Source organism: Pezoporus wallicus, unplaced genomic scaffold (genome assembly GCF_028554395.1).
Source record: "Pezoporus wallicus isolate ANWC-B61680 ecotype Strahan unplaced genomic scaffold, APGP_CSIRO_Pwel_v1 contig_3952, whole genome shotgun sequence".
Taxonomy (NCBI): domain Eukaryota; kingdom Metazoa; phylum Chordata; class Aves; order Psittaciformes; family Psittacidae; genus Pezoporus; species Pezoporus wallicus.
In genome coordinates, this window is record NW_026635034.1 from 12,221,601 (window position 1) to 12,238,848 (window position 17,248).

At 39.0% G+C, this 17,248-nt stretch overlaps 2 protein-coding genes across 6 annotated transcripts in view; one reads left to right on the forward strand and one right to left on the reverse strand.

The window, feature by feature from the left end:
• Window positions 1-12,607, forward strand: part of ENTREP2 (endosomal transmembrane epsin interactor 2) — a 109,262-nt gene extending 96,655 nt beyond the window's left edge. For both annotated transcript variants that reach the window (XM_057398981.1, XM_057398989.1), the window contains 5 exons: window positions 2,244-2,319; window positions 3,365-3,934; window positions 7,306-7,380; window positions 8,123-8,451; window positions 10,357-12,607. In XM_057398981.1, the coding sequence (XP_057254964.1) occupies window positions 2,244-2,319; window positions 3,365-3,934; window positions 7,306-7,380; window positions 8,123-8,451; window positions 10,357-10,542 (1,236 nt within the window). In that variant the 3' untranslated portion in view covers window positions 10,543-12,607. The remainder of the gene's footprint in view (window positions 1-2,243; window positions 2,320-3,364; window positions 3,935-7,305; window positions 7,381-8,122; window positions 8,452-10,356) is intronic.
• Window positions 11,791-17,248, reverse strand: part of APBA2 (amyloid beta precursor protein binding family A member 2) — an 87,583-nt gene continuing 82,125 nt past the window's right edge. For all 4 annotated transcript variants that reach the window (XM_057398967.1, XM_057398953.1, XM_057398958.1 and 1 more), the window contains 2 exons: window positions 14,032-14,172; window positions 11,791-13,328 (listed from right to left, as the gene is read on the reverse strand). In XM_057398967.1, coding sequence (XP_057254950.1) covers window positions 13,257-13,328; window positions 14,032-14,172 — 213 coding nt within the window. In that variant the 3' untranslated portion in view covers window positions 11,791-13,256. The remainder of the gene's footprint in view (window positions 13,329-14,031; window positions 14,173-17,248) is intronic.

The following is a 17,248-nucleotide window of genomic DNA, read 5'->3' on the forward strand; positions in this document are numbered from 1 at the left end:
CACCCGTGTTGGAATACACCTTAGGTCCATAGTGTGCTCTGTACTAGCTGTGTTCCAAAAAGATGTACTGGTAGTTGCTCAGTGGCTTGTGTCACATGAGCTTAGTTGTCTTACTCCCAGGTCAAAAAGAAATCCGTCCATGCTGTAATTGTTCCCTTTGTCAAACTACGCAGAGGGGGGGGCAAAAAAAAGGGTCATGAAGATTGAACTGTTGTAATCTAGAGGTGTTTGTGTAATAGGGAACTAAGGCATGTAAGCACAATGTGTGTGTTTCTTCTGCCTGTAAAATAGAGTGGGGTTTTTGAGAGGGCTGCAATATTTTGATTTCAGGAATTGCTAAGCCAGCTTTTTTCACAAGCCTTAGGTTTGCTTTATACGCTGTGCAATAATGTTGTTTCAGATTTTCTAGATCGAAGCTACAGATGGTTCTTTTTCACTAGTACAGTTTTGCCAAACTAAGCCAAACTCAGCCTTGCATGTAGCTCATTTCACAGGTCGTAGGCCTTTTTATAGTTACCAGACAATGTCACTACAGCTGCCAGATGACTGGTAGAATGCAGGTGGTCAGAAACTGTTTCAGCACAAATATTCAGCAGATACTTTCCTGTCAATGATTAAGAATTTATGAAACCACATAGATTTAAAAAGAACTCCTCGATTTTTAAAAAGAAACAAACCCCCTCAAAACATACAATTTCTTCCACAGGATGATAAGATTTTTTCCAGCAATAAAGAACATTTGAGAACGTTTCTTACTTTTCCTGTTAGCTCGCAGCCGTTCCACAGTTAGTTCCCAGGAGTGGTCTGCAACTTGAATGACACCACTTTTTTTTTTTCTTTTTCTTTAACCACAGATGTGATATTCTGCTTCCATAAAGAAAGATTCTTTAAGAAATTCCCAATTTCCAAGCAAATTGTTTAAAAACATGAATGACTGCTTTTGCTTCCCAGTCCTCTTATCAAACTATTGCTGTGTTGAAGTATGCCTGGTACTCTTCTTTGTTTACAGTTGTATTTGTTGACCCTTAGACTTCACTTTTAAAAAACAAATTTGTATCAGAAGTTCCCTGATCCCAGTAAGCTATGGATAGGTAGATGTAGAAGAAAATTAATTAGCACAATAAGCTCTGAATATATGTATGTGTATATATGTGCATTAATCTACGCTGCCATGTGCAATGGAAGCTCTTCCTTAATAGCGTCAGAGTAATACTGTCACGTTCAGTTTTTTTAGACAGCCAGTTACAGATTGAACTCCCAAGTCATTCACAGAGGTGACTGGTGGTTATTTCTAGGTCGTGTCAGCAACCATAATAAGCTTTCACTAGGTAATTGTGGCCCTGGAGACAGAAGCAGATAAGATGTTTTCTGCTAAAGATGGTATCAATCTCATTCCTTTTGACTTCTTACATGTTTCTCACGTATTGTTACCAGCTATTTATTGGAACCATTTTTTAAACAATCATGATCCCAAAGAATTGCTAAAAATCCAGTGAGGTTGGCAATAAGAGGAAATCTAAAGTCTGCTAAAATCAATGGAAAGATTTCCTAAATTTCAGGTGTTTGTGGATCAAGTCTTTCCAGTAGGACTGATTCTCTGCTGTGTTCACATGATTCTCAAAAGTGAAGGGAAGTTACCCACTTAAATCCAACCTTTCTGGAAAAAAAAAAGATGAGTCCTAGTATTATCTCTCTTCAGCAATCTGATGGGCTGGAGAGCATCCTGCATTGTCCGCCCTTGGTGGCAATGGTGATGTGTGGCATAAAAATACTTTAGGTGTTAACATCTCAGCAAATAACTAAGGAAAATACTGCTCTTGTGCTTGGTTTTATAGTTTCTGCTTTTCTCTATCCTATTTGAGGATGATAAAGTGTGGGAAAACTGTGTAATATGGGAAATGCAGATTGTTTGTAATAAAACCATTAGTTTTAAACATTGCAGCTGTTAAGCTTTGTAATGTGGGCCTGCAGCCCCAGCTGCCTATGAACTCACAATGAATTCAGCTTGTAGATTCTGGAAAAAGTAAGAATTGCTTTAAGCATGTTTCTTTACCCTGTATTTGTTCTTAATATGAAGACAGTGTAAAATACTGTATTTTTAAATAGCGTTCAGTCTGAATTAGCAGCTTTAGGTAGTAGTTATTTCACATTATCAGATGTGTTCTTAAGGTTGTCGGCACTATATACTTGGTTGTGGTAAATTGCAGATTAATGTGCTGTTTCAATGACCAATTTTCATTTAGGTCACTGGTACTGATCAGCAAGTATCAGAGTCAAGCTTGGGTGAGAGGAACGTGACCGTGGACTTCAGTGCACAAGGTGATAATAGCATTGTCTTTGTCTACTTGAGAAAGATGTAGTAGGGGTTTTGAGTGGACTTTTCCTTCTTTTCTGCCCTTCCCCATGGGTAAAGAAGGATTTGCTTTCAGATTGTTCACAGTCATCAACTGATGTGGCTGGAAATGCAAAGGAGAGTTCTGCTCAACAGAGCACGCTTTGTGCAGCCCTTTGAGGCAGATGCAGCAACTGTTGCTTCTCTTTGAAGAGTAACACACATAACTGGCAGTTTGCTTCTCATGGGCAGCAACCATGTGTGCCTTCCTGATAGTCCATGTGCCTTTTCCATGTAGTAATTTCCTGCACAGCTTCCAGAAGCCTGAATAAGAAGCTTGCTGACTAAAGTGTAGATGTTGTGAATGCAAGTAGATGAGTAGCAGCACAGTAAGTTACTAGAATGGGCCTCCTTACCGTGTCTGCTGCTATGGAGGGCTTTTGAAACGTTACAGCCTCAGTGGATCCTGAGATGTTAAGCAGTTTGTATGAAATAAGTATTTTAGTAAAACTTCCATTAAATACTTTTTCCGTATCCCATTTGTGTTGTATTGATGAATAGTCTGGGAGGTGTTCTCAGTTAGAGCGCTTATGGGCAGAGAGGTGACGACAGAGTGGTCCAAGAAACAGAAACAGTCCTCTCTCACCTAGCATCCAGAATGAGACTGATAGCCTAACAGATTAGTGAGGAGCTTCTCTTCCTACACACACAGGGAATCTGTTCTGTGAAGTAGGATTTTAGTTTCCAGGGCCACCCGTGGCCACCTTTAACTCCTGCTAAATAGTAATTTATATTTTTAGAAGGCCCTGCTGTCTGACAGCTGCAATGGAGTGTGGCACTGAAGGTGACTGGTTTTTAAGCGCTGCTGTTAGCAATTGCTGCTGTGTCTCTACAGAAGCTAGTTCCTTAAAATCATACATAGGTGTGGATTTCACATCCACGTATGGAAGTCTAAATTTTAAGTGGGGGAGGAGGAGGGGGGAGGAGAGAAGAGGGGCAAGAAGTCTTTATTTTTCTCTGCTTGTTTTGCAGTTTCTGTCGAGAGCACCTCTTTTATGGCCTCTGAGACTGTTGATATCCCAGACCGTAGCTACTCCTCTGAAGATCTTTGTTCACTGGAAGTTCAGGGGTCTCTCTGTTCTGCAGATCTTTCTCCCTGCTCTACAGCCCCCAAAGGGCTAACGGACCAGAGCTGCAGCACCCACTGCAGGTTCCACAGAACTCACTCAGAGGGTTTTCCTGATGAGGATGACAGTTCCCACAGCCAAGCCTCTACTGACAGGTCTCAAGGACTGGAAAAGAACTGTGCCTGCGTCAGGTCCTTGGACTGTTCCTCAGAGAATTTCAGCCTGTCAGAACTGCAGAATTCTGCTCAAGAGAGCAATGCCACACCACCTTTGAAGCAAAAGCAAATCTGCTGTGCAGACGTTAGCCAGCCTCCTGTCCCTTCCCAGACTTCTCCCTGTTTTGGGCCCACAAATACTTCATCATACGTGAGTGGCAATGAGAGTACAGTCCAGCAGCGTCGTGTTACAAATTGCCGAAGTTCAAATATAGTCCGATCAACTAGTGACCCTGTATCGTGTTCATCTTGTACAGAAGGTAGGTGTAGTACCTCAGGGCTGGTGGAGCATGAAACAAATGAATGGTGTGTGATTTATGTAGCAATTGGTGCTCCTGGAAATTACACAAAGTGTTCCAGTGAGGGTCGGCTTATGTGCGATGGCTTTAGTTCCAGGCGTCTTTTGAAAATTTACTGTTATGTTGAGAAAGTAAATTAAGAAGTTGAATAGTAACTGGGGTCTGTTCAGGAAACGCTAGTAGTACAGCAGGTTGTGTTTCCTGAAGGTGACAGTACCACTGATGGTATTGGCACAAGTCAGAGGCAGGCAGAGTGTGACTGTGTGGTGGTGAGTTGGAGTGTACCACAAAAACTTTTAATTACAAAGAAATGAAAGATGAAGCCCATGACAAAATGATAAATGAGAATGAAAGCTTTTGGCTGTTGTGGACAGGCATCTTTTGAATCTCCTTTGAGGCAAGTAGGGAAGGCAAGAGGGAACACTGTTAGCTGAACAATGTTACCTTTGTAAAAATCTGCTTCTTAGTGGAGAAGACAAGTTTGATGTAGTAGAGAATGGCTCAATCAGAGGGACATAGAACTGTCTACACCATTTGAAAGGTGCAGGTGTTACAAAAGGATGTAAGCAGTTATGAGAGATTTCATATTGGTGACCTGGAAAAGTGGCTTTAGAAAAAAAAGTTTACAAACTTTGTGAGATGTCATAGACTCTGCTATTCCAGATGCATTCGCTGGGCTTTCCTTTCTAAGGGCTTTAGAGGAAGAATCACATGACTAGCTCTAAAGTAGACAAAATGCTGATTTCATTTAGGAAGAGGGAGTGTTTGCTCTATTACACTTTTTGCATCATTATTATTTCTGTAAATTTCAGAGCTCTCATACTTAGCTTAATGATTGCATGTCTTTCATCCTTAGAAATCTGGCACATCCTGTCCAGGAAAAGTGAATCTTCAATCTAGAAGTCTGCATTTATTTTAGGAAATTTACTCTGCTAGGGTAGACTGTGCTATGAAGCTGTCATGCAGACACTAAGTAGGAATTTCTGAATCCTTTCTGCTGTGCCAAAGATAAGAACAGGCCTCTCTCTCCTAGATCCCAATCTGCAAGTTTTCGGTGTTGTGTTCCGTATGCTCTCAGTAGTGTTTGAGAGATTGCTGTAGGCAGCCGTATCTACGTGTTAAGCTGACTGCTGGGACACCTGGCAGAACAGATGCTCTGCCTTCATTTTTAACCTGTCCTAAATACATCCATCATCTTTTCTTCAGAAGTGGCATTATGGGAATTATTTTGGTTAATTTCCAAGCTCTTAGCCCTGCATGATTTGAGGGATACAGTTTGAACACTACCAAGATGGAACTGGTCTTAGCAAAGATTTTAATAAAGGAGTAGGGATGGTTCTAGAGTTACTGATCTACACAAAGCAGAGGGGGAGCAAGAGAAGGAGTAACTTGGAGGGAATGTGTTTGTGCTTATCTAGTTTGTCATTCTTTTGCTCCCCACAGAAGACTCTAAAATGAAATCCTTAGCAGAAGCAGTTGAGTCTAGAGGTGCATGTTGTTTTCATTTGCATGTTTGTTAACTACAGCTCGTAAAATTTTACTTGGTGAAGGTTTTCACAACTCCACATCACTTCCCCTTCCTCTCCTTTTTGTTGCACTTTATTTGGAAGGCACACATTGGTGAGAAGCAGCACAATTCTGATCACATGTAGCAGCCCTGAAGCCGTGGCTCACAGATGAAGTTTTTTACAGTCCTTGTAACTTTAAAAAAGTCATTTGATCTGGATTTCTCAAAACTGGCTGTTGGTGTTCACTGCAGAATTTTAAAATACATCCCCAGGGTTGGGCAATAGGCAGAGATAAAGGGAACCAACTGAGCTCCATCAACACAGAAGAAAAAGCCTTTGGAGTTCATTGGCGTTACTTTATTTGGTTGGCGTTTTGGGGGGCTTGGGGTTTTGGTTTTTTTGGGGGTTTGGTTTTGTTACTTTTTAGTAACGTGTAACATACACTTACTTTTTAAAGTCATCTTGGAGTAGAACAACTGGTCAAATAGACTGACCATATGAAAGATAGAGCTGTAACTATGTGTCATTAACCCTGATAACTCAGGTAAGAGACATACTGTAGATTTGCATGTTTTCCTGTCTTTTCCCTGTAACGTTTATCTTGGCAAAGGAGGACAAAACAAACTTCTAGCCCTGATGCTTGTGACAATAAACTTAATTAGCAATCAAATATGATAGGCTGTTTGGCTATATCAGTTAAGTGCCTGAGCAATTACTGTAGTGTCATGTGTTCCAGATAATTTGAGATAATGTCTGGTAGTACAGTGGTATAGTTTTGACTGTGCCAGCAGTAAGATAAGCAGTATAATAAATGGGTGGGAAGACAGAATCTCTGAAGTGTCTCCTCATAATAAGCATGCCATGATTCATGTGTTGCAATACTTCAGCATAATAAAGCAAATTAAAGACAGAATAGAAGCTGTCTCCATTAATATCTTACAGATTTTCTGTTTGTGGCACCTTACGTTTCTTTACCTTCATTTAATTATCCAATCTACCAGAGAGGATTGTACCAGCTTTTCATTATGAACTTACTCTGAAGATACGGAAGAAAATCTCATCTAAGCTACCTAGACTTTCAAAACAGTTTGAAAACGGTTTCAGAAACAGATGCCAACAGCCTTCGCATAAATGTGAAGGTTTATTCCATCTTGACTGTCACAAGCTTGAAATCCAAGAGACTGCAGCGGTAATTACGGTGATCTCATGGTCAGTGAGCCGTGTGCTGGCATCCCAGAAGGCACCTGTGTCCAGAGCTATTTGTAGGTGCTCTGTAACCACTTGCTATTGATTGGATCATTGGTAACCACAGTGGACACCTGACCATTACTTTAGTCAGTTGTGTATAGCATTTGTCCTGCTAGGAATGAGTATCTATAAAAGAAAGGAGATAGAACTACTGAATAAAATGTGGTTGTGTAGGGAGATTCATTCTTCTTGGTTTTCCCATTTTCTAATATAAAGTGCCAAGGAAATACAGGAAAGTCTGAAGTCTGCCTCTTGCATGAAGCCTTCCATAGCTTCAGACTTTAGAAGCCTGAAGTATTGAGGATTGGATAGTTGTGTGAGAGAGGGGAAATCATCAAGCAGAAACGATATCTTTGTATTCATTTAACAGCTTACAGGACTTTTCTGTGTATAATAACATCTCTTTATGAATGGACATCTTGAAAATAGTATTTCTTCAGAGTAGTTCCATTCTGTAAAGGAGATACTGAAAGATTCTCCTTTGGGGTTGGGTTTTTTTGCTTTGGGCGTAGGATAGCAGGGCCTGATTGTGCGCTCTCTCTTTTGCTCTCTCTCTCTTTCTTTCTCTGGTTAAAGGTGATAATTGTGCCTGGACTCCTATATGTAGCCGGTGTCAAGATGCAAGATTATCTCCAGCTACATTAGAAACAGGTGAGGATCAGTTCTGTACAGCAGGATTATATGGTTTCCTTCTTTTATTTTAAAAATAATTTTAAAAATAATTTAAATAATTTAAAAAATAATTTAAAAAATAATAAAAAAAAGTCTTTCTGATAAAGCAGCTCTGGAAAATCTGGAGCAGAAAAATCACTTACAGCGTGTGTATGATGTACAGTGCCAATGGAACCTGCCTTTGAGTGAAAATAAATGCTGCAAATGAAGTCCTCTGCTTTAGTTTAGAATTTTTATGCTCTCTGTATTTTCTACTAATCTCTCTTATATATTTGCTGCTTACAATTTTTGAGGCCTAGAAATAAGCAGAGCGTTACCTTTAAAGTTGGGGCGACGAAGGGGTGGGGTTTGTGTGCCAAAACATTACAAGTTATAGATGTTAACACTGGGTAGCTGGCATTTCCCTTACCATTAATGTCAGCTGATGTCCCTGAAAGCAGAGGTAACAAAAAATGGCTGTGGTTTATGAAGTGCTGTTATTACCCAGCCTCTCATCCTAAATGCAGGCCTTCTTTCCCATGGGAAAGCATTTCTCTTGACCCCTGGCTAAAATGACACATTTTGCAGTGTTTCCTTAATAGTATAGATTGTGTTATTCTCCAGACAAAACACGTTTTATGACAAAGCAAGAACTTCTGTGACAGTGTGTGTTTTGCCTTTTTTTTTCTTTTTTTTTTTTTTTAACTGTTATTTTAAAGATATTCTTCCCCCCCTTTCTTAGTTCCTGTTTCTGGTTCTCATATGGCTGCCTCTGCTTGTCAGCATTCTTTGAGCAGTTTCCTGCCAACTGGAAAACAAAGGGATGCAAGGAAGCTTGATCTACACCTGAAGCCAAAGGCTTTGCACAAAGTTCCCAAAGAGCGACCGTACTCTTTAGTGGACCTTAAGACTTACAAAGACACAAAAATTTTAGTGGCAAAATTTTTGGAACATTCAAACTGTAATCTCCCCCCAGAAGTACGTCATGTAGTGAATAGCATACGATCCGTGATAAAATCCGATGAAAGACACATGGAAGAAGCCATCTTCAGTGCCAATATTATAGACCAGGTAGGCCGTGTATGTTTAAAGATTTGTTCAACTGTGCTAGCCAAATACTGTATTTAAATATTTTCACAGTTTTAACTAGTTCAGACAATTCCTTCTTTTACAGGAAGGAATTGTTTACATTTATTGGGCAGCAGTGCATTTTACGCTGAAGTGCTCATAAATGCATTTTAAATTCTTCAGCTGGACCCAGCAATATCCTAGGAGATCTGTAGGGAACTGATTTACACATTGATAATCATTCCCTCCTGTTGCTAACATCTTTCTGCACCTGTGATTGTTCCATATATGAATTGGTGAATATACACAGAGAGATACATAGAACTGACTTGGCTCTGTTATTTTTTCAGGCAAATGTATTTGCAGAGCATAAGCTATTAGCTGAAAAGAATGGCAGAGATACAGAACAGTGCAGTTACCTATACTCCAGGCTAGAAGAATGGTAATGACTCTTGCTAGTCTTAAGAAAAAATTGAGAAATTTTGCTGTTCCAAGTGGAGGAATAATGCATCTTCTCACCTTGAATGAGAATAAAACAGACACAAGGCCTGGAAGAAATCCTATAAGACAAGGGAATTAGTAGTTGTGCAGGAACTTGTATTATCTAATGCATATATCTTTTTTGCAGGTTTCAATGAATCTCCTATAGATAGCTATGGAAATGATGTTCCTTGTTCTGTTGGCAGATTTGAAAAGCAGAATGCTCTTGGCACTAACCGTGTTCAGTGTACCTGTAGGGTTTTCAGAGCTGTACAGGCAATAAGGATAAGTGCTTGGGGGCAGTTCCCCCTCTTCTGAGATAGCGTCATATCTATGGTATTAGGCTGCTGATCCCCAAATGAGCGAAACTGGCCAAGTACTAAAATAAGGTGTAATAACAATTAAACAGCATGTGAGATAGTTTGATCTGTAGCAGGAACCATACAGCATTCAGTAAAGCTTGCTGAAAGATGGGGTTTTGCTACCTGTGACATAGAACAAAGAAGTACCACCGTATCTGTAACCTCTGTAGTCACATGGGTAGAAGAGCAGCAAAACATACTTAATAGTGTTAGTATGGAATTAAATTTTAACAGTTTTATTGCTTAACAAAATGTGTAAGTCATTAAATCAGCAAGGTTAGAAAGCTGAAAACTGTTTTCTTCAAATGAAAAAAACCTTTTCTCCCAAAACAAAACAATGTAAAAAATGTGAGTGTTTATATAGATCATAAAACCAGAAACCAATGGCCCAGATTTTATCCTGTGTGGATTTCTTAGGTCCAGGGAGACATACCGTTCTGTTGCATTAAAGAAAAGATTTTAGTAGGTTGTGGGGTTTTTTTTTGATACAAAACCCATTATTAACTAGTGAAAGTCCAGGGCATCCCAGCAATCTACTTAAGAAGCCACAGAATTTTTGGTAAAATACCAGATTTGTGAAGTAGGTTGACAGTTCTATGAACACCAGAATGTGTGTTTACCAAGCTTGCATGTTTTAGTCACCTTCCACCCTTTGCAAAGCTAGCATCTCTTCAAAGAGAGATGAATTTAATTTGCACCAAACTTGTATTTGTCAGTTAGAAGGCAGAGCTGCCACCTTTTCCACAGGTTTCCTTTTTGTGTAGAGAGAAGAAAGTACTTGTTTGTACCATTGTTGATTCAATACTCAGGCATAGCTATGATGACTGATGCCTTTCAAGCCTGACTGTGCTTCTGGTAGCCAGTACTCAGCCCTAACTGACTGTGAGGAACAAGTCTATCTCATACTGAGAGTGAGAGGCTCTCCAGATGGCTGCATGAACTTCTCTGTGGATGTTCCGTTATTAGATAACTCGAATTAATACTCAGGGACTGAACCTTTTAAATGAAAACATTTCTTACCCTGTTTCCCCATTTTTAACTTCTCGATTCCTGTCCTTTTAAACAGGTAATGGCAAGTTCCCAGCAGAATGTGAATACCTCTAGAAACAGACTTCAAGAAGAAATTCATCTTCAGAGCTGTGGCGCTCTGAGCTCCCCAGCTGCATTCTCACGTAGGTCCCATATCGCTCGCCATTTGCAGCGGGACAGGCCTCACAGTTTAATTGGAGTTTGCCGGGAGACCATTCTTTGATAATATTCACAGGTATGTGATTCCAGCAAAGAGAATTATGGAAGAAACCAGGACTGGGAGAAATACAAGTAGTGAATGACTTAAAAAGGAAAAAGTGTCTTCTTTCGGAATTCCATTTGTTTCACAGAGCAGGAGGAGAACGCCTGTTTTTCTGAATGTAAATTTCAGCTCTCATTTTTGCAAATTTTAACTGATTTGGTAGTCAGATCTCAACAAACGTTTTCCCAACCAGAAACATGTTTATTTCACTGTACTTACAGAAATGCTACTAATGCTGCCTAGCATTTCTTGAAAATCATTGCGAAAGTGCCAGAGACGGGCTGTACAACTTAAAAGTTGTATTTATTTAATGTACCTCAAAGTGTTTTAACTATGATCAGTGTTTTAAATAAAAAGTGTTTCCGGACTTTGCTTTCTCAACAACTGATTTGGATAGAAACATAAAGGTGATGCACACACACGTACAGTGCTGCTTCTAACCCATTTTCCCAGTGTCTTTCATGCCAAGCTAACTAGTCTGTCCTATTAAACTCCCCCTCCTGACGCTCCCTCTCCCCCCCCCCCCCCATTGCCTTTTTAAATTGCAGTGGTGGCTGCAGTGTGGTTTATTTTACTCTGTTTTGATTGCTCATGAGTTCATTAAAGGAGTAGTGTATGCTATTGAAAACTGACATTGAAGTCAGCTCTGCAAATTGTGACCAAAAGATGCATTAGGGAAGAAGTCTCTGAACTTTCTGGATTTCCAAAAAGCCTATTTCACAGACTTCTTACGAATGCTGATAGGAACTGAGATGAATTTTTATCTAGCAGAGCCTTGAACACTAGTTCAAAAAGAACTGACTCCAATCTCCAAGTAGCAGTCTTGACAATTGTATTCCTAAAACGTCCTTGTGGTTCTGCTGCCTTTATGATTTATTTAACATTTATCTTAAAAAATAACCCAAAAGTAATTATCATTGATGCTAATTTGATTACCAGCACAAACACAGGTCTGCCAAAAATGTCTTCCAGTGCAAGCTTCGTCCTGGCTCTCTCAGAGGAAATTGGAAAGACCTTAAATAAAAGGTTCTCTTAAAGAACCTACCACAGGTTGACGTTTCAAGGGTTTATTTTTTTTTGCAGCAGTGGTTGTCAGTAGCGTTAGTTTCCATTTGAGGTTAAATCATACACTGGTTTCATTTGTGTCACTCTGAGCTGGGCAGACATCCTGTGAAAAGGTCACAAAGGAATGTAGCTGAAGATGGGTAGTTTAAGTTTTACAGAATCATCCATTTTAATGTATTTTAATTATAGCATGCTTCTGTATTGATGTGAAGTTACAGTGACATCCAGTGGCAACAAGGTATGCTACTTGAAAGCATCTACTCAAGTTACTAATGACACACAAATTCCTAATTGGTGAGATTAATTCCTTTTTTAAAAAATGACCTTTGCAACTGCACTTAGATGAAGAATTAAATGGTCTTTTACTTGGATTTTTTCATTACGTAAACTTACACAACAAACAAAATAAGCAAGCTTCCTTTATTATTTCAGATTTATTAGTGATAGTAGGTTAATTCTTTCCTAAGGTCAGTTGCATGCAACACACTACTCCTTGAAGTACAGTCATCTAAAGTTCTTTAGTTACTGCATGGTAAGGCTTCTTAAGTCACAGTGTATTTTCTTCAAGGCCTTGGCCAAGAAAAAAAACCTAGATGAAAAGTTACACCAATTAACATTTATGTGAGAAGGAATACAACTTTACTACTATTTTTTTTTATCTATACACATTCTAATACTGCTGATGGTGCTAGGTTATTTGTCAAAACAATTTACATTCAGAACACATTGCCTTAGGAATACGAATGCTGTATAAAAGACAGAAATAGGTAAGCATGGCTTTCCCATTTGGAGCTAATAGAATCAAGAAGGTAATATGCAAAACTTAAAGAAAAAAAAGCCCAGCCCAGCACATACATTACACAACCTGTGCAATAAGTTATCCATGAAATAACTCTGTTAAACCATAAAAATCACAAGCATTAAAAATAAATATGTATCTAAATAAATATTTTGATTTTAATCTTGTGGCAATTATTCTTTATTTAGCATATGAAACACTTGTTACATGTTTATGTTCACACCTTGCCAAACAGGTTACACTTGTCATAACAATACCAAGTACTACAGTGGTTTTCTTTACATTAGAGTCTAAAAGTTTTAACTGCAGACATTCCTCCCCACTGAAATACCATCTATTCGGCACCAGCTTTAAAATTCTGCAAAGCCATCACTTTCTGGGACTGGGATTTCTAGTTACTTGAGGCAGCCATCACTCTCTCTAATTGCTTCTCTTTACCGTTTCCTGTGGTCTCATTCATCAAGTAGTCACATTCACCGTGTTATCAAACAAGACAGACATACATACATACATCACTCCACATAAAGGTTACAAATAAATATGTTTTTTTCATGAGAAAAATGTTTAGAAGATGTTGCAAAATACTTAAATGCTTTACAAAGGTTTCTGTCAGTGATTACTGTCCTGGACCATCCTTCTCATCACTTTTTGGCAAAGAAATAAAAAGGAAGGAGAGAAAAGGCAGAGACACCTGTCTGGTCCTTGTTTCGGAGTCCTCAGGTCAGCTTCAAAGCCTTCCGTTCATACAAAATACAAAATTCTCTTCAACTTTGATGGAATCATTTAGTTACTTTGCTGCAGGAGTCCCACGCTAGATGTATAGGGGTGTCTCTTGCCCAGTTAGAAGCCTGAACATGGCAGCTGGCATAGTCTTCATGTGAATCTGTCAATTGAGTTACACAGACATTAACAGAATTGTTACTAGTTTAAAATAATCCATAAGGGCCAGTCTTACTCTCCCTGGGGTGTAAGTACATTTATTGTCCTGGTTTCTATAGCTGTGAATGTTACCAACATTTCTAGGTCAAAGTTTTCTGGTTCTAACAAGCTGATTTGCTGTCTTTGCTTTCTATTGTTATACCTTACTCTGGTTACAGCCCTTCAGTAGGGATTCATATAAACTGCAGGATCTTGTTCACTCATTGCTGATTTCTCTAAAAACACTGGAGAGCGATGTCTTATTCCCAAGGTAAGTTGGAGACGTTCAGTGGAAATTAAATGATTAAGCGATATAAAAATTTGAACCTTGACTCTCTCAGTCCTTTGAATATTGATTTATTTCTATGGCATGTTATAATGATAAGCCAAGAGACATTTTCATAGCTAACATGAAATAGCTAACATTGTTGAATGATTTCTTCCCTTAATTGGTTGAATTCAAAGAGCTGATTGAAGGGTCAGAATCGTGCCAGGAACTCTTGAAAATGAGTGGAAAAATTGTAGTGAGTATGTATCTAATTGTTCAAAAAATGTTAACTGTTTGTTATTAGTGCTCAGCTCCGATTTACTGAGGTGGTGGTTTTAATACTATGTTAGACACATTTCAAATGAAACATCCTTGATGATGTATTTGATTGTTTTCTTACCTCTCCCACTGAATTAGACAGTGCTTGTACTATCTTCTCATGAGCAGTAGCAACAACACTTTGTCCATTGATCTCAATAATACGATGTCCTACTCTTACCCCTCCCCTCTCTGCTATTCCACCTCGCATCAAGCTGCAAATCTGCCAAAAGAAAGCGAAGTTTATTAAACTTTAAACAACAGAGCAGTTGTTAGCATTTAATATATCATGAGTGCTGACACTCAAAGGACTCCAGAGGATACTTGTGAAAAGTACTAAGCAATACTTACATGTTTTTAAATGTTGGTTTGGTTGAGTTTTGGTTTGGGTTTGTTTGGGTTTTTGGGTGGTGTGGCCCTGGCACACAATGCTAAGGGAAGCTGTGGCTGCCCCATCCCTGGCCGTGTTCAAGGCCAGGCTGGATGAGGCTTGGAGCAACCTGCTGTAGTGGAAAGTGTCCCTGCCCATGGCAGGGATTTGAACTGGATGAGCTTCCAGCCCAAAGCACTTTGTGGTTCTATGAAATGTGCATATTCTGATTCTTTTTATAGGCTGTGTTCAGCACAGTTCCCTTTACCTCTGCAGGTTCAAAAAGGGCATTCTGCTTTCCAGAGCCATTGATTTTCTCCATGTTTTACAGTGCTGCTGGCCATAGGGAGCTCAAGAGGAAGAAGGCAAGCCAAGCCACTGTTTCAACTGATGGCTGCAGGTACCAGTAAAGAGCTAGGCACAAGTTCACCTGGCACAGTCCCTGCAGACACTGCTGCTGAAAATCATTCTGCTGTTGCAACATGCATAATGCACAGGCAGAAAGAAAAACCTCAGTCCAGAATGGAGAATTTTGAGTAGTGTTTCCTCCTCCGTGACAGTATCTGTGCCGCAACAGGGCCCTCCCTGACACACTAGACAGCTGTATGGTAGCTAGAAATTGTTGGTAAATTACTTCAGATGACTAAGCTCGTGCAGCTCATAAAGCAGATAATGTCTGGTTTGAATTTGTGGAACTGAGCAGAGCTTAGCAGTGCTCTGATTCACCTTTTGTTTACTGAGGAAAATCTGGTCTTGGAGAAAAAGAAAGGTGTGCTAGAGCATCCAGTGATGGCTGTTTCTGCAGTTACTGTCAATAGTTAGAATTTTATGCCAAGAATTCCTGCTTGCTGAGATCTGGTAGTTTGCTTAGAGCTAAATACAGATATGGTAAGATGTGGCTTGTGTCCCTAGTGAATTTGTAATTTAATTCAAAAACACACTACATGGGGAGATGGCTGAGGTGGAATATATTGAAGCTGAAACTTTTGTCTGTGGTTGACCAGAATCTTTTCTGTATGGAAGTCCCTTCTTACTCAAGTTGTCTGATACAAAAATATATAGTTTTTTATATATAATAGATATATCTTAAAAAATTAAATATATATATTTTCATAAATCAAATATTTATTAAATATATAGGAGCAAAAATATATAGTTTTGTTTATAAGACCCATCTCAACCTTCAGAGAACAAAAAAACACCCAAAAACACCCAAAAACAAACCCCAAAAAGACTTAAACCTTTCTCCTGCAGTGAGATTTATCTTCTACCACACTATCATTAGTGCCTGCGTTTTACCCATTGCGGTTCATGAAGTATTTCTGATGGACTTTTATGGATAGAGGCACCTTCACAAAATTGACTTTGACTTGAACTTCAGTCACGTATAATATATTGATTTGCAGCTTGTCAGCTTTAATCATATAGCTGGCAAGATGCGCTGTACTACACACATCTTCTCTTTTATAGAAAGCTTCTCAGTTCAACTCCCTGTTAGAATAAGAGTTTGTTCTTTGCTGTTGAAGATTGTTATGCAGCAATTGGAAACCAGAATGTGCCAAAAGAAACCCTGTGTATATATTTTTCAGGGTATAAAAGAAAACAAAGACAGTAGAGCCAGCTGAAATAAAAGCTTTCAGAGCAAATGGAAATGTGACCTCTTGCTCCCATGGTGTAAAGGAAAAGATAATGGCTTGCCTGTCTATCCAGAGCACCTTTCATTGTGTGCTCTCAAAGCACTTTTAATACCATCAGTGAAATTCTTTTTTCTAACAGCTTCAGACATAAGAAGTGGTCTCTTCCTTCAAGAATGTGATCCGATTGCAGGGAAGGGAGTAGCTTTTCTTTTTGTGAGCATTAAAACTCCTTTAATTAGATAGAAACTGACACAGAGCCCAAGTTGCTCTCTAGCCTCACCGGTCCTGTTAAGCTGGAGACAGTGCAGGTGTAAAGAAACACACTGTACTTAAAGCACACATTTACATGGCTCCTGTCTCACTCAAAGGAGCATTAAAGCTTTTGTCTCCAGCCAGTGGGCTGGCAAGTTTAAGCTGAGCAGTACCACTAAGCAGGATTCTATTCAGCCAGGATTGTTTAGCCTGCTGTACTCATGAACACAGTGACAGCTGCATTATTATTAAATAAAGCCTGATGGATCTCAGTCTTGTAGGCAAAAGCCTGCACTCTATTTACTATGTAAACTGGAGAAAGAAAACTAAAGAAAAAAGGTATAAATGGTACAGGTTCAATCCATTCAGCTGTTACAGATTCTGCAATGTCTTAGACAAGTTGCAATGCCTCAGATGTGAAACTTAAGCTTCACCATCAGTTTGTGTAGGAAAACATTGATAGAGCAGTGCAACGCAAACTAACTACTCATTCTGTGTAAATGCCATGCATATGACCTATTAAACCAGGTTTAAACCACTTAAAATGTTTAAAATCCTTATCTCACACGCTTTTCAAACTTTGTATCTTATTTCCCTGGACAGTTTAAATAAATAGAAACAAAGGCAAGGAGGAAAGCATAAATGGTCCATTCTGTTAAGTTTTACCATATTTTCAGATAGAGTTGTCCAAAGTGAGGAATGGGGATAAGTATCTGAGAAATCTTAATAGAATGGGAGAGATGACTGAGAAATGGTGCGTTAACTAGCAGTAAAAATACAACTAGTAATCCATACATTTTGTATAATCTAAGGAACAAGGTGATGACGTGATCTGAGAGGACCACTTCTATTTAAATATCCTAATTGTAAAAGAAGTGTAACATCATAATTTTCAGAAAGTGGCTGATGGATCACCGTATGTTTACCTCCCCCTCACAAAACGTTCATATTTGTTTCATATGTATGCACAGTATTTCTTTTGTTCTTACTGTTTTACAGTTCAGATTTTAGATACATTTTATAAACAGGCATAAAGATAC